Raw genomic sequence first — 21,521 nt, 5'->3', positions numbered from 1 at the left:
TTTATAATACATATCCTGTCAAATGGCACTGAGGCTGCCGCGCTGGGTTGTGTTCTATTCAAGGTCGTAGCTGATTACACAATGTTCTGGTGTCAGTGTTATAAATGTTTTTAGGAAAACTTTGGCCTTTATTTATTTGATTCCTGATGCTAGAAAACCCACAGAACCAGCTCTCGTCAGCTGCTATTGATCACTGTCCCGCAGGATAAACTAGAGGCTCCACTGGGGATTAACCTTTTGTCAGTGCGGTGACTCCAGCTGAAGTACCGTCTCAGGGCTGGCTTTTGGTTTGTATAATTAGCTCTCTGCTCTCCTTCTGTTGGAGCAATCAGTAGACCAGTGCAGGCTTCAGAGCTCCAGCTGACCCTCTCTGTGCTTCATCTTCACTGTGCTGCAGCAGTATTTGCTTCAAATGTAATCAGAAACAGAGGGTTAGAAGGGTTTATGTTTCCTATTATGGTCATGCTTTGCATCTAAAGCTGGGTGCTTAAACCTTTCAGCTATATTCATAATTTAAACTTTGTCCGTGTCATACCAAAACTCATCATCAGAAACATGATAATTGTATTTCTAGGAAATGTTTTGTTCCTGTCACATTTTTACTTACTGCAATATAAAGTTCTACACCTCTGTGTAAACAACACAACCATGGCTAGAAACTGAAAAGTCTCTGAATTTTTGTCATGTGACTATTGATTGTAGCTTAGTCACTTATAGCTTAATTGTTTTGCCAAAGAACACAAAGTTTTTTGGTTTTTGCAAAATCCAGTTCGAGCAAATGGTTGTTTCACGGCAGTTTTTTTTTTTAAGAGACATGTAGAATAAAGGGATTTTGATGAAATGGAAGTGTTTAGATGGAGCTGCACATCACAAATGAGTAATTCAAGCACTGTTCGAAAGTTGAAAATCCACCGATCCTTTCTGTTTTTACAGTTTCTGACTGATAAATGGTGTAATTTTGACTTTATTTTGACTTCAACTTTATCGTGCTTCAAACCTACTGTGTGACTTATCAAACTGGTGTAACTCTCCTTAAATGCCTTGTTGCCGCACATATAAAGACATACAGATGCTATACCAAGCATTGCTTTGTATCTTTAGTGTACGTAAATCATAGCTTTGGCATGAGTTCCCAGAGCCGGAGGGCTGAAACAGATGCGGCTCACCTCGGTTTACTCCTGTTCAATTAACAGGCTTCCAGAGAAGGGTGTGCCCATGTGAACACAATTCAGCAGCCTCATAAACACTTACGATATGGAACAAACCTCACCTGCCACATAATTATTGATTGTTTGCTCCCTTTGAAACTCCGATAGTCTTACTCACGCTGCAGGATTTTATTCACTCCACTTTCCTCATTCCTGATGAGTAAAGTGCCAAATTAGCCATGGAGGTATAGATATAATCGGGAGCAGAATGAGGTAAATCGCTAGTGATTTAATTACTAATTAAATGTGGGTTATCACTTAATTACAGTAGGCCACAGCCGGAGCAACCTCGTAAGTGTTGCCAGAATCAATGAATGGTGCAGCATCCTTTGCTGTTGTGTGGGGAGCTCTCTGCTGTGGATACTGCTGACTCCCACTAACCGGTGCTGGCTGCAGCAGCTGCCCGTCCATCTGTGGCAGACCAGAGCAGAGGGGGAGGAAATGGAGTGGAAGGAAAAGTGGGCAGGAGTTGTAAAACCTGTAAGTGGTGGTTGTGGTCTTATCTCTGTATCTGTGTGTCAACAGGCCCACGGTTTGACGGGGGATGCAGGCAGGGATGTCACAGCCTTGGAGGCCCCCGTCACCACCATGACCAACACCTCCAGCAGCAGCGGCACCAACCTGACGCCCAGCCGACTGAGGAGCTCCAGCCAAGCGGGGCTCCCAGCGCCCGTCACCAGTACATCCACCTCCCCCTCTCCTTCCTCATCTGCAGCAGCCTCCTTCTTCATTAGGTAAGCACCTCTCCCGTGCTGTCAAATGGTTGAGTCTGTCAAAACGCAGAGAGATTAGAGTGAGCTGTTGTGGTGTGAAATGTGTTGGCATACACACCTGCATGCATCCAGTCTTCAACTGTGCGATGGTGAGAGAAAGCTGAAGAGGAGATATGCACAGACTCGCCTTCAAATTTCTGCTGAAGGTTGCGGTTCATGGTGTTAACCTCCATGTGGGACAGCTATTCAATGGAGATGTTGTTCTTGCCATGCTTGAATTATGGCATGCCTTGGGATACGCATCATGGAACTAAATGAACCTTTAGCGACAGGCACCAGTGCCCATGAATGGATAATAGAATTACATAATTTGATATGAAGAGGGAGTGTCTCACGAAAGGGGCTTAGGTGAAAGCTGAGTATTGTCCTGAGGTATGTTATGTTTAGTTATTTTGTCTTTGTTTTGCCTCTGCAGCCTGTAACAGATTTTTTAGCCCCAGAGGCTACATTTTGGATGCAGCTGCAGCTACAGTGCTGGGCTTTTATTTTGTAATCCGCTGAAACCATTTGGTGCCTGTGTATCTCAGGCTTTTTCAGCAGCGCTTGGCTCTGGTGTTGTTGCCCTGGAGAATACTTCACCCTCTCCGGGCGGATGGATGGCTGGTGAAATGTGCTATATTGTCAGTGATAGATTCCCTGGCAGGCTGGTCAGTGCATACATTCCCTGCCTCTACTCTCCAAAGAGTACTATGCCATGATGAATGTTGGTGAAAGAGAAGCTGGCTAAGAATGATGCATAGGACCATTGAAGCTCTGCACCACAGGAGGGAGAGGAAACCAGTGAAGGGACTTGTGGAGTGTGACAGGAAGCCCATGGGGGGATCAGTGTGGAGCTTAGCTTTTCTTCGAGCACCCCAAATGGAGTTTGTCTTGCCAGCTTTCACAGGGTCAGGGTATATCAGTGGGACCATAAGGCCCTTCCTTCAACCAAAGGGGACGTTCCAGATCCTCCACTAAATATGCAACTTCCTGAGTGTCTCGCTTCCCGTCACAAGAGCAGTATAGGCCTAAACAACAGTGAAGAGTGGCCTTTGCTAGACAGGGTTAATTCCCTACACTGATTTATTAGTTTTCATGTTTTTGTTGGACCTGAACTGAAAAAGAGTGGATGGTCGAAACTCAGGGAAAAAAATAGGAAGGTGGGCTTGTTTTTTCCCCTGTAGCAGGTCCTGGTGGAGCAGAAGGGGGTTCCACCTTTCTTTTTATCCCAAAGATAATTTGCTGCCAAGAATGCGATGTTTAACTTGGCGCAGAGAAACACAATGATGACAGGTCAGCGTTACACAGTGTCGCATTCAGCACATACAAAAAATAGGGTGGTGGAGATGCACCGTGCTTGATTTGAAGCACACCCTCTTCCTGACCCTCTGCAGCTGTTGCCTGCTAAAGGGATATCATCATCATCATCGTCATCATCATTGTATTGTTATTCTCTTTGTATGTCTGCGCTGATTGAAATGTAAGTCCCAAGCAGTGGAAGAATTGATTCAATCAGTGATGTTTTCTTTTTTGCTCCAGTAGTTCTTCATTTGGAGAAAAGCAACAGATGAAATTAGTGTCCTTCTCGTTTTAGACTTGATTGAAAACTCACATCTGATTAGTATTCTTTTTTTGTTCTCCAAAGATACAATTAGAAGGATGCATGTGTAAGCCTGAGAGCCCAGGACGTAGGAGCAGAATAACTAAACAGCAGTTTTTACCCCACTGGAGTGGAGAAGGCTCCTCAGACACTTGTCTGACATTCACTAACACCGTTCCACTCAGAGATGAAATTTTAATTAGAATGCAATTAACTAGAGTCTAGCTGCTCTAGCTGATGTGCTTCTGAGAGAAAAGAATAGCGAAAGGAACAAAAGTGATTCAATGTTTAATTTTTCATTGGAAAAATAAGTCAACCGTTCAGCTGGTAAAAAAACATTTAATTTGTTTCATTTAATATGTCTGCTGAGTTGAAAAATAAGTTTAGTAAAAATGTTGCCCTGATTTCTACCCAGCCCAGCAGGTCAGAGTCACATTTTTGACTCTTGCTGTGTATGAATCAGTAATGTGTCCCCTTACAGTCATTACTGGAGCCCCTGAATTACTTAAATGTGCCTCAAATTACTTAATTCTTTTTAAAATAGTCTCATAGTGTCAAGTTAAAAAAAACTGAACTTTGATATTTGTTTAGCTAATGGTCATACCAACAAACTACTGAGTCATTTGTTTCAGACTCTTGGCATCAAGTAAATACATTCAAGAACAGAATTCATTTTATTAATTGGAGAGAACTCGGTTATTAATTCAAGAGAGCAAATTACTCATTGTTTACATGAACTTATGTCTAACACAGAAACCTTCCAGTCTGTGTAGACTAATGTGAAACTCAAACTGCTTTAATCCTGTGTTCTTGCCTCTGGGAGAATTTTCACATTCACATCTATCAACAGCGAATATTATCTTGTGACGCTTCTGTTTTCCGTAAATACAAAATGTTGTTAGTCATACAAAGAATGCATCATTCAAAGCACTTGCGAAATTTCAGCTTGAAGGATAAATAGTGAAGTAGTTGCTGTTAGTTGTAGATTGTTGGTCTGTTGCTGTTTGATGATGGGGTGTGTGTTTCATTAAATATGTGCAGCCTGAGGGACTCATCACCTGACAAATCCTAGTCAGAAAAATTAAATTTTGTTAACTGCATTTCAATTATGTTTGTGAAGCATATTTTTAATGGATTATGTTTGTTTGAGATGTATTCCAAATACGTTTCAAATCAGCATATCTTTGCAATTTGTTTTATTGCTTTACTGTTGCTTCCTCTCATCCAACCAGTCACATATTAGATGACTTGTCAACTTAGTAGCCCAGAAAATTGAGGAGAAGCTGTCCTGAAAAGGTTCTGGTACTTTTCCTAAACCTAACCAAGTCATTTTTGTGCCTGAACTACTGAGTGAAAGTGAAACTAATAGTGTTCCTTCATCGGTTGTGATCCCCAGTCTCTTCTGTTGAGGTACTGTTGCTGATGTATGCCTCCTTTGGACTTTGTGGCTCTTTTAATGCTAAGATTGCGTTTTAGTTGTGTAAGAATGGATGTTTTTTCAAGAGTAGAGTTTCTGTCTGACATATTCTTTGTCCCTCAGTTTTACCAGATGACGATCTAATGACAAGTTTATTGCAAATTAAATGACAGTGTGCAGGATTTTGCTCTTCTCTTACCTATAAAATTCCTGCCATAAAACTACTCTTTTGTCCAGCTTCTTGTTTCTGGTAATGGTAGGAAGTAGCCTGAAAATGAAAAGACCTCGGGGTCAGTAATGACCAGTTGGCAATTAGCCTGACTATACAGTCTCAGGGAGACAGGATGAGTCAGGGGTCAAACTCTGACTGGATGGTGTGTATGTGTATGTGTGTGTGTGTGTGTGTGTGTGTGTGTGTGTGTGTGTGTGTGTGTGAATATCATTATGTGTGTATGAGTACATCAGTGTGTCACTGGGGGTGGGAGTAATGAATTTAGAGCCATGTGTTCAGCTGACTAGCACGTTAAGCACTGATTGCCTTGTGACAGAGCATATGATTAGTGTATTGACACAGCGTTGTGTAATGAAACCAGGCGGAGCTCACAGCAGGAGCTAGACGGTGTGGCTAACTGCCGCCTCGCAGATCCTTCTGCCCATCTTTCTGTTCCATTAACACCTGCTGATTGTGACCGTGTGTTTGTTACGCATCGGGCACATGGGATTTCTTAGCGCACACCGCTGAGAAGAGTCGACTGCTCAGTTTGCAGCCTACTTGGATCAGTGGGCTCATTTCTACATAGCAGCATGAGACGGTTTCCATGGTCTGTTGTTGGTCCTTGTTTGTGTTTGATGGGAGAGGGGGGAGTCCATTTGTCACTTTGCTACCTCACACTTATCATACCCTGGAGATGGATGATTTACTCACTCTAAACATACAGGGAGGTAATGAGTAGACGAGTATAGAAGACCTCGGAGACCCAGCAGTCAGTAGACTTTAAAGGTGGCACACAGGCGGGCTGCTGCAGGGGCAGGGAGGACAGCTGTTTGCTGGAATGCGACCCTGGAGGAGTGTCAGGAGGAAGTGGTTTTATGGTCATCCATCGCTGCCTTGCAGCTGCTGCCCAGGTGAGTGTTTGTGCAGTAATGACTGTGATTGTGCAGAAGGAATCCTCCTGTAATTGTGGCAGCGGGGCCATTTAGCCTCGGCTCTCCTGCACACACAAGACCCTGCCTTTGTGTCAGCAACACTCACGCTGCCCTTCATCCCCCAGGCTGCTCGGAGTAACCATAGAAACAAGTCATTAGCTTGTGGGAATAAAATGTAACTGATTTTTTCTTTCAAAAGTGGAGATTGGAAATCAGGAAGTTGAAATAGCCCTCTCATCACCGCTGGACTATAATTTAGTCAGAGGGAGGGACAAGCATCTCTTCAATAATGAGTCCTGCATTTTGCAAAGTGGAAGCACTGCAGGATCACAAGTGCTTGTTCTTGCTCTGAATAACACATGTTGGATGACTTGCTGAAGTCCATTGTCCATTCAGCTGTATTGTCTGATTGTTTATGAAGTTTGCATGAGGAACTTGGCCTCTCAGTCCATCCTGTTTATTTGTAAAAGATGCAATCACATGTTGCTGGGGAGGGGAAAGCAGTTGTTCTGACCGCTAACAGCAGGGGTGATCCATACAGAGAGGCTCAAGGTGCACAAACCAGGACAGTGCTGTGTTTGGTTGACTCTGCTGTGATTGACAGCAGGGATCTCTGTCACTGACAAAGAGGGAGGATAGATTACGTGGAGCAGAGGGGTCGGCTGAGCACACAGGATCTGGCCCACATGGCAGAAGGATAAAGACAGAGCTGGGCAGTAGCTGTCTGGGATGAACATGTTTATAAATGTTGTCATTCAGAAGGCGTACTTGTGCTGATGCTCCTTTCTGAAAGCATCAGGAGCAGGAGGGCTGTTCCTGTGGAGAAGAATATTGGATTCTCTACCATGGGAGTCAAGTAAGTTATGTTGCACACAGACAACACTCCACTCACTTGGATGTGTGATGTATGTGTGTGTTTGTGTGTATGGTTAGAAAATGCATGCTTGTGTGTCTGTGCTTGATTCTGCTTTGTGGGCTGCGGTGCTGTTTTTCCTCCTTTTCCTCTCTCTCCCGATTTATCTTTCTTCTCTGTAGCACTCTCTCTTTTCCGCTCTGTGGAATGTGCAGTTTTGTGCAGTCGGAGTTGGACTATCTGCTCCCTGGAGGTGAGAGGCTAATGGTTTTGTTGTCAAGCCACGGCGAGATGGATTCTTCCAGCAAAGCGAGAGTGTGAGCAGAATGTATAGGATGTATAACATACTATAGAATTCCTGGCTTCATTTTTAAGGAAACAGCCACAGTGGAGCTGAAATGTTAATATTACCTCTACCTCTGGAGCCTGACAAATGAGAATTGATTCATATCAATCTGTTGAAACTGAGCAACACATGCCCAGGGCAGCGAATGGCTCATCAGAAGTATCGAGTGGGTGGTAGCCGGGATGGTTGAGCTGCTCAGTGGTATTTGTCTTTGTTTACTGTTGGATAAAACACCAGCTGGTATTTTGGTGCCATAATCAGGCTGATGGGACTAATGGCTGCCTCTGTACAGCGGCAGACTCAGTGGCAGCACCAGCTGAGGCCATGAAAGGGCTGCAGCCTGTGGATAAGCCCAGGTGTGAATCAACCCCAGGTCTGTCAGGCTACGTCAAGGCTGAGGTGTTGATGGAGATGCAGACTGGCCTCGGAGCCTGAGGGATGAACACCATGTAGATCCATCCCACTACCCACATGCACCTTCTCATCCATCCAGCAAAATGCTGCTTCACTCTGACTCATAATCCTTCATGATTCTCAACTTGCAGACAATATTGTTTTTTATATAATGATACAGATTTATTCTTTACTGTATCAATTATTGGCATGTAGAAGGCGTATTCTGCAGAGTGACTCTTATATTTTGCACAAGAGTATATGCTGAATATTGCATGAGAGATTCTGATTTGAATTCTGCGTGGAATCACACCCAGCACAGAATCATGTAGGGGTGGGTCCTCTTTGCTGCTTGCTGGGGGTTTGTGTCTTTCCTGGGATATGAGAACATGGAGTGATGGTGTTGTGCCCCCTGCATCACCAGGGTGATGGGCTCTGTTGTGACGGGCAGCATAGAATCACTTGTGCCTGTCATTATGAATGACAAACAGCTCCAGTGATAGAGGGGAGGAAAAAGAAAAGAAAAGCAGAGGGTTTGTCGCAGCCTTCGGGAGGGATAACCTGATCCCTTTTCCCTTGTTCCCCCTAAATAAAGCCCTGAGTCAGGAAGTCTGTCTGGCCCACTCACATAGCCTACGGGGGGGGGGGTGTGACAAACAAAGAGCTGAAGTGCTGACTCAAGCCTGTGCGCTCACCCTGGGTCCACATGTACTAAGCCCTGTGGGGAGAGGGAAGAGCACTGCCATCACTCCTGACAGATTCCTTTCACACACGGAGAAATGAATAAATGTAGAGCACAGACCTCTAGGATTGTCGCTTAACACTGGGCTGCTTTTGTCACTCAGGAAGGTGGTAGCAGCCATAAAAAAGGAAGAATTGTGCGCGATTAGTCGCATGTGGGCAGGAGTGGTCATGCCCTCAGCATCAATCCATTTCCGGCTCTGTTTGCCTGCCCACGTTTCCCATTTAAGTCGATAGCGGCTCTGATAGCTGCCCACAGGGCTCCATGATCAGTACATTAGCGTTTTAGTTATCGCGCTAGACTCTGTGAAATACTCTTACCAGCAGCCTGTTGAATGGATATTATGCATCACGCCTGTGGGAGCTGAGGGATGCCATCTAAACCTCTTTAGTGCCCCTCAGTGAAAGGTGTCATGCAAATGGAGTCTATTATCTTTGTCATTATAACCACAGTCACTCCACTGTTGTAGTTGGAGACTAGGTGGAATAAAGAAAAGAGTAAACTGCAATAGCTTGTGGCAGGGAATATGCACTGAGGAATTTTATGACCTATTGTGTGCCATTGTAGAATAGAGCTTGTGGCCTCATGAGCTCCCATGAGCTGCTGTTATGCTGAGAAACAAAGATGGCTCCTGGTGGGGCTTTCTCAGGCATCGCTGCTCCTCAATGCTCAGCCACGCCATGTCTTTCTGTTCAACATGAATAACTAATAGCTGCCTAATCACTGGTAGTTGGGTGATTTCCCCAAACGCTAGTGCTTTATTTTTTGAGAAGCACACACATTCAGAAATGGCATCTTGCTGTATGTCAGTTGGTGGAGCCTAGCCTCCTCAGATTGCCACTGAGGATAAGGCCATTGTCAGGACAGATGGTTTAATGTTTACCTCATCACCCACGACCTCAATAGCTGGACCATTTCATCATGACCACACTGTTTTCTTTATTTTAATCTGCATCTATAGGGAGCATAGAGGCAGTGAGGTGGAAATAGTTCAGATTAAAACTAATTGTTGACAGTTTATCATGTGCAAATGTAAAAAATTAACCTTTTGGCCTCACTGTAGACTTGTGCAATTAGTGCATAATGAGCTACATTAAGACCCAGGGGAAACATAGCAGTGCTTCTGCCATATCTTTCATTTCATATTTGCAGCGTAATGTTCTTCTTAGTGGAGCATTATAATGGTTAATAGCTGTTGTGCAGGATATTGTGCCCCACCTCTTCAAGTCCAGTTGTGTATGAGACAAGCGAGCGACTTGCGAAACTGCTGTATCAAATTAAAAGCTGCGAGAAGCGTTTATTTCCTGTGTGTTTCTGCTTTCTGTATCCACATCTTCCTGAATGGAGAGGATTACAGCTCATAATCGGTTCACGACCCAGCACATGAGAGCCAGCTGTGGTGTGTGCTAAGAATTCCTTTGTCCCTATCTACTCTCGTGTGCGAGAATGTGGGTTTCAGTGGTTGACTTTATGAGTGAACAATCCAGCTGTAGTCACTAACATGTTAGTGGAGCACATTTCCCTCGCTGCTAGATCAGGATTCTTATTCTCTACGATGCGTTTATCGATCTGATCCAAATAATTGTTTCTTTCTTCTATCTCAAGACGTTTGCTTCTTCCACTGCTCCCACATCCGACATTACAGCTCATTCCACCTGACTTGGACCCCCTCTGGTTTTTGGTGGGTTGCCTATTGATGAGAATATAGATGAAAGATTAAGAAACACGTTAGAACTCCCCTCCCCCCTGCGTTCCGTCTCTCCAGACGGCCCACTGATTAATCACCCCCAAATGTTCTCAGCAGCCTGCGGGCCTGTTTGTTGTGATAGCCTCTATGTGGAGAAGTGCAAATAAATAATCACTAGGTGTCTCACACTGGCAGCCAGTGATTAATGAAGCAGAGAAGTGGAGCAGAAGTATGCTGACTTTTTCCCCTCTGCACGTCTCTCCCACACTTATCATAGTCTTAAGTTATTCTCCTCTCTGATTTGGTGTTTATGTATTGAGCTAAGATGACATTGTATTTGATGAAGGGATTGTCTTGTGATGATAATGGTCCTCATTTTTCTCTGGTATATCAAATATCCTGCCTCCACTGTGCGCTGATTTCAGAGACAGGAAACGTCATTCTTTCACTGTTGGCTTGATGTGACTGCCAAAAGTTCTGTGCGTGCCCTGAGCAGAAACAGCCTACCTGAGGCTTTCAAGGGAAGATGTGGGTGGGATTGCGGGTGAATCGGAGTTCAACATGTGTACTGAGAACGGGAGGTTATTCCAGATTCTCTGCAGCCTTGGAGAGGAGTGCAACAGAATACCTGGAGCTGTGTCTGAGGAGCAGAGTGAAAATGCAGTGGAAGAGATGAAAGCAGCTGTTAATCTTAGTCAGCAGTGCCAGAGGTGGGAAGGGTGCAGTCTGTGGAGCAGAGAGGAACATGTCTTCATTATCATCTGTCACACATCAGCTGAAAAGTGAATTTTCTTCCAAGACTTTTGCTTTGGCTGCCCGAGCGTATTTTGACATAATCGCTGAGCTTTTTTCCCACTTGCATGTAACATCCCAGCATTCTGGAGCTTTTTGTAAACAAGTTAGTGTAAATTGCAAAAGATTTTCCTTCGCTGACCTTTTGACTCTTATTGCAGGTATTTCCAATTCGTTCCTTCAGGGTTCTTAAATTGACCCGCTTATCTCATTGACTGACAAATAAGTCCTGCAGAGCTAAAGCCTTGTGCTTTGTTCACCTCTTCATGGCCTAATGCTCAAGCTAGTTAAGACCACATTAGCAAGATGGGATTCTGAATACTGGAAGGAACAATAAAGTGAACTGTAAATAGAATTATAGCCCACAAAATGCCTTCCTCTTAAGCCCATAGCTTGGCAAGAGAGTTTTGTGGCCTTTATGTGTGGGGATGGGGTGAATTAGTGGGTGTATGACTGGGATGGTGGGTGCAGGGTGTCTGGAGACACAGTGTTTTATGGGCAGGACATTAAACAGAAAAGCAAAATCCTGCGTGTTTCTGTGCCAGGAACATTCCCTCCTCCATCATTAAGGGGTTAACCTTACTGGCACAGAGCCCCTTCTTTGCACTGCTCTCGCTGAAGTGAGGGTCTGTTGGCATGAACTGCTTCTTCCTGATCTGATGTCCAAAGGCACAGGAGACAGATCTTCTTAATATAGCCCCCTTGATATTTCACAAAATCAGAGCAAAGGGAACAAATAAGTTTCTTTTACCTTTGTCTTCATACAAACCAGTGCTTAGAATTCTGTTGTTTAGCCTGATGTACTGCGGCACCAAATCAGGCTTTCTTGAATATTGATGAGTTTTCTCACTTTTTGGTGCCAACTGTTCCATTTATTCTTGGCCGACTGGGGATTCCCATCTTTGGGAATAAAGCAATTCCAAGCTGGCTGTGGCATAGCCCCACCAATCATTTTTCCCTGTTTCTTTCTCAGGCAGAAAATGATTTACCTCCTCATGGACAGCGCTTCATTGGCACAGAGCCAGGCCTGCTGATCAGAGAGAGGACTTGGTTGTACACCCTGCTGCTCCCCCTTTCACTGTCGCTTTCCTTCTCTGTCCTCTGCACCTTTCTTTTACTCACTATTCCACCTAATTTATTTTTTTTCAACACCATCCTTACCTTTGCAATGCTTTCCTCCCCGCTTACCTCTCAGAATCCCTTTCTTCCCCCGTGCTTCAAATGATCCCCCGTTATTCAAGCTATTCTCCAGAGGATGCCCTAATCCCTTGTTTTCCACCTCAGTCCACAGACCGTTTGAAAAGAGTTCTGAGGAGACCGTAACAAAACAGGTTTACAACCTGCGGGTAGAATTTAGGATTTTATTTACAGAAATGCATTTTTCTTTTTTTTTTTTTCTGACAGGAGCTCTTTGATTCTGCATTAAGATATGAATATGACATGTCAGTACCATGAGGCGACATCACTTTTTGTAGGAAATCTTTTCTTTTCTGTGACAACACATTGTATTCACAGATGTTACATGAATGCATTTAGCCTTACCTAATTGGCTGGGGATTGGTGCAGTGAAGATGTGTGTGCAGCCTTGGGCTGTCAGCAGTCAGCACACAAATAATGCTCCATTTGATATTCTGCATCCAAGGCCAGACACTTTGCAAGAACAAAAGGCTTGTTGAACACCTTGTTGGAACAAAGAGCCTTTCTAAAAGGCCTTGGTCCAATGTGTTTGCTATGTGCCAGGCAGGATATTACTCAGCTAACTGGACATCCCATTCATTGCTGTCTGATTTTGCTGTGATTCATTTAGCTATTTCTGTGGATTTATAGAAAGTCTATAAATCCTCACCGGGAGGTGTTTGGCCACTTCCTGCAAACTGGTGCTGTGTAAACTAACACAGGAGAGAGGAGCCCTGCCCTCAGACTACCATTAAAATGGCCAAGCAGGAGAAAGCACGCTCGCAGTCAGCTGGAAGCTTCAGAGCTTTGGATTGATAAGACTCACCTGACAGCCAGATAAGCCTGTTAGTTCTCCCTTCCATTTTAATGTATCTTGGACTGCCAAAAGAGAGAGAAGAGAGAGAGAGAGAGAGAGAGAGAAAACACATTTTTCAAAACGACTGGAAAGATCTTGGTTTTGGTTGATGCTAATCTGAATCTGAATGATAAGATAACCACACTGAACAGAGGGGAACGTCTGTTTCTCTGTCTTCAGGTGGGAGCTTTTTCGGCAGCCCTGTGAAGTAAAATTGCACATTTTTGCTTCAATTAACATTTGTTGAGCCACATTCCAAGATTAATCCTAGTGTTCGCAGAGCTGTAGCCTCAGGCAGTTGTTTTGAGTGACTTAGGATAAGTGAGAGGAAGTGAGAAAAACTAAATTAATGTTTATACCAGAGGACCCTTGATTGCAGGGAGACTTTAGAAAGGAGATGGGCTCATTACCAGATGAAACTTCTGTGCCACACAGGAGGCTAGGATCAGCTGTGTGATGCATTCAACACCCTGGCCCTCTGTTATCATCTCCATATATCTAATGATGGGCCTCAAGCCACCTAACTCTGCATATTTCTTTGGTTATTTCAACAGCCTACCTAATGTGATCCCTTGAGCTTTTAGTATTGGGGTAATGCATATATTTATACATGGTAGGCCGTACATCTTAGAGATGCTGACACTCACAGCAAACAGACTTCCCTGACCCACTGAAATACAGCTACGGCAGGTGAGCTCTGAGAAGGCGTTTATGGCATGGAAGCATTTGTCTCATTTAATGATCGGCATCCTGATCTTGCTAGTAAATCTTGTCTGGGTGGGCCTTCTCGCTGCCAGGGCCGGTTGGCAGGGTGTGACATCATCTCCGCTTGTCTGTACACCATATGAATGTGTGAGTGTGCTCACAGGCTGATGTCATGGTTGCTTAATCAGCACTGAAGCTTAGTGATGGTGGGATGAGGCTGCGGGTGACCTGAGACTGCAACCAGGGAGGCCAGCGTAGAGATACCGATTAGCTTTAATCCTCCCCAAATTTGGAAAAAACATTCAGCAATGTGTGTCTATACTGAACACAAGTCTGGTATTCTTGCTTGAATAGAGCTGAGCTATGTCTGTATTCCTCCTACAGCTGGTAGATTTATGTTATTCCTCCACACCTTTGGGGCAGAAGGCTGTTTGATCGTGTCAAGGGCAGCCCATCAATAAGACAGTGTGTACTGATTTTAGCTCTGGGGAGGTTTCCTAATGATTATCTTTTGACACGAAACCACAGTACCTGACCTGATAGACCAACACACATCCAGCCCAGTCAATCATGACCATCTGCTGATGCGCTGGTTGAGATTTTGGGCTTGCCAATATCTCCAGCACACAACAACGTGGCTTCATGTGCTTCTCAAAAGAAACCTCACACATGCCTTTACTAGTACAGGATAAATTCTCAGTGTCTCCAGCAGCGAGAGAGCCTGACTCATTGTGCTGTAGTCATTATCACTGCATGGTGGTGAGGCTGGCTGGAGCCCAGTATTCCCATCTCCATTCATGAAGAGCTATGCTGGTCTCCTAATCAGCAGCAGTAGGAGACTCAATGTGGATGGGGGGGTAAAGCAACCTGATATCAGAACCGGTGATCTGATCCCTGCATGAATGGCCAGAACGAACAGCCTTATCTTGTCTGAAAGAGGAGTAAAAAAAAGGAGAATCACAGAAAGGAAAGAATAGTAAATGTGTCCAACATGATAATTAGCCTCAGACAGGGGCTACCTAAAGAGCTGTATAGCTGGATGTGAGAACAGAGACAAATTTGCACAAACAAGCTAATGGGTACCCCAGCTAATGATTCTCTGGGCCAGAAGAATTTCTTTTCTTAATTTGACAAAGCCTGAAATAAAAGACTGGTGTGATTATTGACAGCAGACCAAAGTGAAGCTTTGAAAGCAGCAGGCAAATACAACCTCCCCTCTCTCTCTGCTCTGCAGTCATTGACCTCCTCTCTTCCACCCTCAATGTCCCTTCCTCCGTATGTGAGAATGAAATCTAGATGTCCTTTCTCTAACAAAAGGCACCAGGAGACCTTTTCTTTTAAAAGGTGCTTGATTTTACATCTGTCTTGCTTTGGCTCATTTATATATATTACAATCATTATTTGTCCCTGAGGTCTGTTCATAAAGAGACAGTGATGGAGCTGAAAGGTTATCAGGACAGTTCCAACTGTGACTGTTCCCTATTTTTATGTCATTTTGATGTATAACGCTTGAAAGCACACTGAAGCTAATTACTGGTCGCACTGACAGGGTGACCAATGTCAGCATTAGTATTGTCTTCCACTCATCGACGGTTGCCAATCATGATTCAAAGGGATTCAGCAGTAGGGAAGAGTGTGGCAACTCTTCAGGAGATGCTTCTTGCACTTTAAAATAAGACCACCTCTGGCAAATTAATTTGGACACGCTGCAGAAAAGCAGAGGTAAGCGTGCTGTGGCAGGGAAGACGGTAAAGGTTATGTGATATATCAAACTGCTTCATTACTATACTCGGCTCTCCAAATACATAGACGGTGTTGGTTGTATTTTTCTGTGGGTTTTTTACCTCCAAATTTAATCCAGCAGAGTTCATGTAAGGGGCACTGTGTCAGAAGGAGAGAGGCAGAGAGAGCTTTGTGCAGAATGTACTTTCATCTGGCAAGTCTCACACCCACTCTGTTTGCCGATATGTTGTAGTAGGCACTCTGCAGCCAAAGCAGCAGCCTTTCAAACAAGACTGGCTGGTCGGGGGCTGAGAGGGCTTACTGGTAAATTGGCAGCCCTGGGAATACAGGGTACTCTCACCCCAGCGCTCACCCACTCACATGCTTTCATTCCCCTTTTTACCCTTGACCATTGACTGACTGCACTCTCTCTCACTGGCTGGCATAAATCTGCCTTTCTAAGATGTCATCTGTTCATTGTCTGTCCTCTCTCCCTCTCTCTCTTGCACGCTTCTCTTTTTTTAATCTCTCCCGGCTTTCCAATTGAGTCAGAGCATCACTCATTCAAGCAATCCATCTTTGTGCTCTTAAGTGTATCCTTCCCTATCTCCGTGCCACTCCTCATGATTAATAACACTCTTATTCTTCCGGCTAATTACATCCTTCAACAATGACAGAAAATACAAATGTGCACAAGTGTACACTCCACACAAACATAGACATACACACTTGGGCTCATGCATGCACTGTAGGCATACTAACCAAATCTGTTTGAAGTGTGGGACCCTAAAAGAAGAGAGGGCTCCTGTATGCATTAAGTATTCATGTGACGTGTGGAGGGGTGCATACGTGTGTGTGTGTGTGTGTGTGTGTGTGTGTGTGTGTGTGTGTGTGTGTGTGCGTGCGTGCGTGCGTGCGTGCGTGCGTGCGTGCGTGCGTGTGTGCATGTGTGTGTGTGTGTGTGTGTGTGTGTGTGTGTGTGTGTGTGTGTGCGTGCGTGCGTGCGTGCGTGCGTGCGTGCGTGCGTGCGTGTGTGCATGTGTGTGTGTGTGTGTGTGTGTGTGTGTGTGTGTGTGTGTGTGTGCGTGTGTGTGTGTGTGTGGGTTGAGAGAGAAAGAGAGTACTCGCAAATTGCGCCGCAAGCAGCCAGCAATCGAGCGCTGACACCTCGTCTGGCAGTCGGAGGGAAAAGGGGCTGGGCTGAGGAAAGAAAGAGAGAGAGAGAGAGGGAGAGGACTGAGGCAGGGAGAGAGGAGGGAGTGAGAGGCAGGAAAGAGAGACACGGCAGGACAGCTGCCAGAATTTCTCCGAAAGCAGGAGGTGGACCAAGAGGCGGAACAGGAGTAGGAATTCTCCTCGTTCTCAGCTACCCGAGGAAAGCTTCCAGCGCATCCAGGAGTGCTGATTCCTTCCTCTTCTTTCTGCCTGCGAGCAGCAGAGACTCTGGGAAGGACCTGGGCATCAGGATCTACAGCCACTCGCAGCAGACAGTGGATTCACTCAATGAGAGAAAATCCTGCAGCCTGTGGGATGAGCGAAGGATTGGGCGTGCAAGAAGGAGGGTTTTTGCATCTCTGAACTGACGCTGAACTTTCTCTGGCCAGGACACATGGAAGGAGTTGGAGACGCTTTCATGGCGCCTAAACAGACGAGGTGCTCCTTCACATCCTGACCTCCTGCTCACCTCTTCTTGAGAAACTCTGTGGATTACCTGCAACCCCCTCACTGTGCACCTACTGCTTTTTTTCCTGCAGGGCACTCATCCTGTCTGCCCACCTCCACCCTGCCCCACCTGGCGCTTGTTCCATTTAGCTACTTGGACGCCCACGCCTCCTCCTCCTCCTCCTCGTCCTACCTCCGCCCCCCTCTGCTTCTTACAAACCTCTGTCAAATCAAGTGGAACCTCCATGATTGCGATCGGAGCAAAGCGGACCCTTGTGCCCCAACTACCGAGCAACCCCGCCTCGTTCTGTTCTGACTGTGCTGCCGTATCAGATGTACAAATAATGGAGAGCAGTGACAACACAGACATGGACCACAAAGTTGAACTCTATCAATTGTCTGTTTTTTGACTAGGAGCATAAACTAGATAATGGATTGGAAAGAGCTGTAAGTACACTATTGCAGCATGTTCTTACTGGTTTATTGTGAAACAGACTTTTTGAGTGTACAACACACAGAGTTTGAATATGGTAATATTTTGCATAAACTTAAAAACTGATGCCTTAAAAAGACACACAGAGTCTCCTTTGGGCATTTAGAGCAAGTTGTGCAGGGAAACAGCTTCATTAGCATGGAGATTGAGAGTGAACAGGTGGACAAGCTGTTGTGGGCAGAGAAATCTGAGCCTCTCCTCAACGCCTTTTTTTTCTTCCAGTGACTGATCCTATAGTTGGCTAAGGCGGAGAGAAGGAGAGAGAGAGAGAAAGCGGCATGCAATTAATTTCCATGTGTACCTGAGGTTGTGGTGGAAAAAAACCCAGCATGATCATTCTTTCTTTCTCACTTCCCATTCAAGAACACATGAGCCCTGATCCTCATTGTGCAACATGAATTAAACCTCAAGGTTACCAGCTCAGCTTTGGGTTGTGAGCACGCAGTACTGGTCAAGACAATTATAAATCAGTGCATTTCCCTTTTCTTTGCCCTGTGTGATGTCTTAAGGTGACTTGTGATGCTTGATTTATGTGTTTGCTGAAAGAGAAGAGACAGAATGAGGTGAGGGAGAGGGAGTGGGAGACGCAGACAGAGACGGGGGAGATTTATCTTCAATGAATGTGCTGTGGATAACTCTCATAAATGCGCATACACACTCGGCAGCCCGCATACACACATACGCGTAGTCGCACACGGCCACGTGCATTCTGCTGTAGTTTTCCCTTTCTTTCTCTCCATCTCACATTCATCTATTCCATCTCATTTTTTTTTTTTCCAGTCACACGATCCGTCTCGCATGCTATCACACATAGGCAGCTCCCCGGGGAGAGCCTTCTCCTGTAGCCTTCTTGGATGCAATAATTATTCCATCAGCCAGCAGTGTGTTCCCTGATTGTGCTCTTGGGCTGTTGCTGCAGGGGGTGTACAGTGGAGAAGGGGAGTGCTGAGAGGAGGGAAGGGGGGGCAGGTTGTCACTCCAGGACACAGGGAGAGGAGAAGCGGAGGGGGTTGTGTTCTTGGCAGCAGCCCACCCAGTCCTGTCCGGAGGAGCCCAGAACAGGACTAATGAGCTCAGCCTGGCCTCTTAGGAAACTGACACACACATGGATCTCTTCCTTTTTCCTCTCCCACTTTCTCTTTTTGTCTTTTTCACATGGTTCTCCTTTGCCTCCCCCCAAAATTCCGTTGCTCTGCAGATTTCTCACTTTTGATTCTTTTGCTATAATCGTCTTTAATTCTCTGCACTGCTCCTTCCTTCAGGTTGACAACCACGTCTTTGTCTTCCCCCGTATTTCTTTGAAATCTGTCTGCTTGAGTGAAAAGCATTTGAATTTCCTTGGGGTATCACTTTCCTCGCTGACCTTGAATTACTGGCTGAGGTGTACATGTTAGCTGATCCAGGGCAATGCCATACCTGGAATCATTCTAAAAGCTGGCCAGATTCCCTCGCTGCAGGCTGGGCAGAGTTATTGGTTCTGTCCTTTGAGTTGCAGGAGTTTAGACAGAAAGGAGTGCATGTCCCTGCCTCAGTTGGCCTTGTTTCCAGTCTGTCCTGTCCTTAGTGCTGACTCTAAGAGACAAGAGGTCAGGGTGATAGTGGATTTTAATTAGAGGACTGTCAAAAAGCTGGATTCAGTTACAGCAGTGGATTCTGTTATGAGCCAGAACAGCACAACTACCGTGTGTCTGGATAGATGTCACTGAAACAGAGGAGAGAGCTGATTTACCTGCCTGATCCCATCTGATTGAGTTGGCTAACGTGTATATAATGATCAAACTCCATATATACAGTACATGCTCCAGCTTTGACTTAAATGTTGGGTGAACATACTCTGTCATGATTGCTTAGCTTTTCTAACAGAGATGGACATGCATGTATCCCAGAGGGTAGTATTTCAGTTGTTCTCGCTTGTCATGTCTGTGACAGTTTTTTAGTGTTTGATCAAGATAAGTGCATGTGTTTACTGTGCCTTCCTGCTATGACAGCCTCTTTTTGATCCCCGACAGGCAGAGAGACTTGGCTGGTAATCATTTGTCTTACGGTGCTGCAGTTTCTGTATTTAAAAAAATCAATGAGTAAGAGAACTGCACAAACTGTAGCTGAAGTAGAAGGCTGTAGCATTATTCTTCTTAGTATGGGAGTTGGAAAAAAGGTATTTTAGAGTGTAGAATGGTTGGAAGTGGTGACCTAATGTAGCTGTCCTGCTGACTTTGTTTACTGTGGCAAACTAAAAGGAGACCTTTATGTTATAACATCAGCATGTCATTTCTCAAGGTTTTACAGCTCACACTTAAAAACTTCGAGGTAGACATTTAAAATCAATAAGCTCTTAGTTGGGTACCTCTCTGGAAGAAAATATCACCGAAGCAACTCAAGAAAGTACGAGCTTTTTGTCATGGTGGTTTTTTAAATATATCTTCACTTTCAAAATGTTTTGGGTTTTTTTTTTGCCTTTCAGGGCAGCGCAGAAGCTGAACTTATCCTCCAAGCGGAAGAAACACCAGCCCTCACTGTTCCACCCGCAGGAGCCCTCCATCTACCCGACCAACTTCAGTGGCATCCTGCAGGTCTCGCCACCCCCGGCCCCGCCATGCCTTCTCCGAGCCGTGTCCAAAGTGAAAGAGAACCCAGGGATGGGAAAGGTGAGAACAAACACAAAACACTGCACAACAGATAAACAAAGTCGCCTCTTATTAGCCACCATCCCCTGCCTCCCTCACACACCCCTACAGTGTCCACACACATACATGAATCCACACAGACCCCTGTTTGAAGGGGTGAATGCAGAGTGGCGACAGACTGGTCCAGAGGCAGCATGCCGTCTGGTCGAGTCCATGCAGATGCAGTCAGATAAGCCGGCTGGAATGTCATGAATTCACTCAGTTTGTGAGACCAGCATTCCTCTCGCTGCACACGGTGAAAACTGTAATTCACAAATCTGTGGTCACGTTAACAGCAGGATCTTTAATTCCATTTTAGGTACAGTGTGCAATGATGAAAGTCAGGCTGGCAGCAATAGGACAGTCATTAAACAAAGCTGTATAAACACATCGCTCTTCCTTTGTGGTTTATTGGCCATTGTTTGTCTGAGCTGGCGTCCTGTATTTATAAAGCAGAAGAAGTCCCCTAACAAGATTAGATCCCACCTGGATAGGAAGTGCTCGCTTCTGTTGCCAGGTATCCAGACAGTTGAAATTTTGCCATACATTGTAAATCTCACATTGACATGTGCACTTCATATAAAAACCTGTGTTAATAACAAGCCTCCTCAAGCCCACACCTGATGTATTTTGTACATCTGTGCAGTTGAAGGGGTTGCTGATAACGGGGAAATCCAGATGTATGATATTTTATCGTAAAGCAAACACATGGACGTGGTTTCCCCTCTTCTTTGTCCGTCTGTCTTGTGCTTGTTGAATCACAGGCAGACATGGTTTAGAATTTGCCTGTATCTGCTTCACATTAATTCAACCTGAGATTAAGGTAAATGTCTTGTTTCCTGCAGGCGTATGTGGGTCAATTCCACTTCTCTACTTCTGACCCAGACACAGTTCTTTCAGGTATAGACAGTTGAGTGGATGGAGCAATGCCAAGCCACACTAATGGATTTTGTGAGGGATCAAGGGACAGGGAAACAGGGGCCATTAGCAGGGAGTCCAGAGTGTGAAAATACTGTAGCCAATCCTCTGTGGCCTCCAGTATCTGATCTCTGCCAACATAAATAAAACTGAGACATTAGCTTGCCTGGTAGCCTCTGTCTGGTAGACAGACACTCAGCAGTCCTATGTGGAAGCCCAGTTTAAATGTCATAGCAAATGTAATTTACTCAACATATGCACATGTCAGTCACAATAACAGCTCCCTGTGGAGTATAAAGAGAGTTGGCACTTGGCCTCTGGAATCCAAGATGAATTCACTCACTGAAAGAAAGGGATTTCCAGTCACATTGTTTCAGAGTGCTGGAGCCC

The 21,521-nt window shown here is 45.1% G+C and overlaps 1 protein-coding gene across 4 annotated transcripts in view; it reads left to right on the top strand.

The window, feature by feature from the left end:
• kif26ab (kinesin family member 26Ab) overlaps positions 1-21,521 on the top strand; it is a 69,999-nt gene that overhangs the window by 34,113 nt on the left and 14,365 nt on the right. For 3 of the 4 annotated variants that reach the window (XM_035955351.2, XM_023285938.3, XM_035955352.2), the window contains 2 exons: positions 1,734-1,942; positions 20,012-20,195. In XM_035955351.2, coding sequence (XP_035811244.2) covers positions 1,734-1,942; positions 20,012-20,195 — 393 coding nt within the window. Of the gene's footprint in view, positions 1-1,733; positions 1,943-16,652; positions 17,505-20,011; positions 20,196-21,521 lie in introns of those variants that run through there. The other variant, XM_023285939.3, reaches the window with a different exon arrangement.

Source organism: Amphiprion ocellaris, chromosome 20, assembly GCF_022539595.1.
Source record: "Amphiprion ocellaris isolate individual 3 ecotype Okinawa chromosome 20, ASM2253959v1, whole genome shotgun sequence".
Lineage (NCBI taxonomy): Eukaryota > Metazoa > Chordata > Actinopteri > Pomacentridae > Amphiprion > Amphiprion ocellaris.
This window is presented reverse-complemented; position numbering and strand designations above follow the sequence as displayed.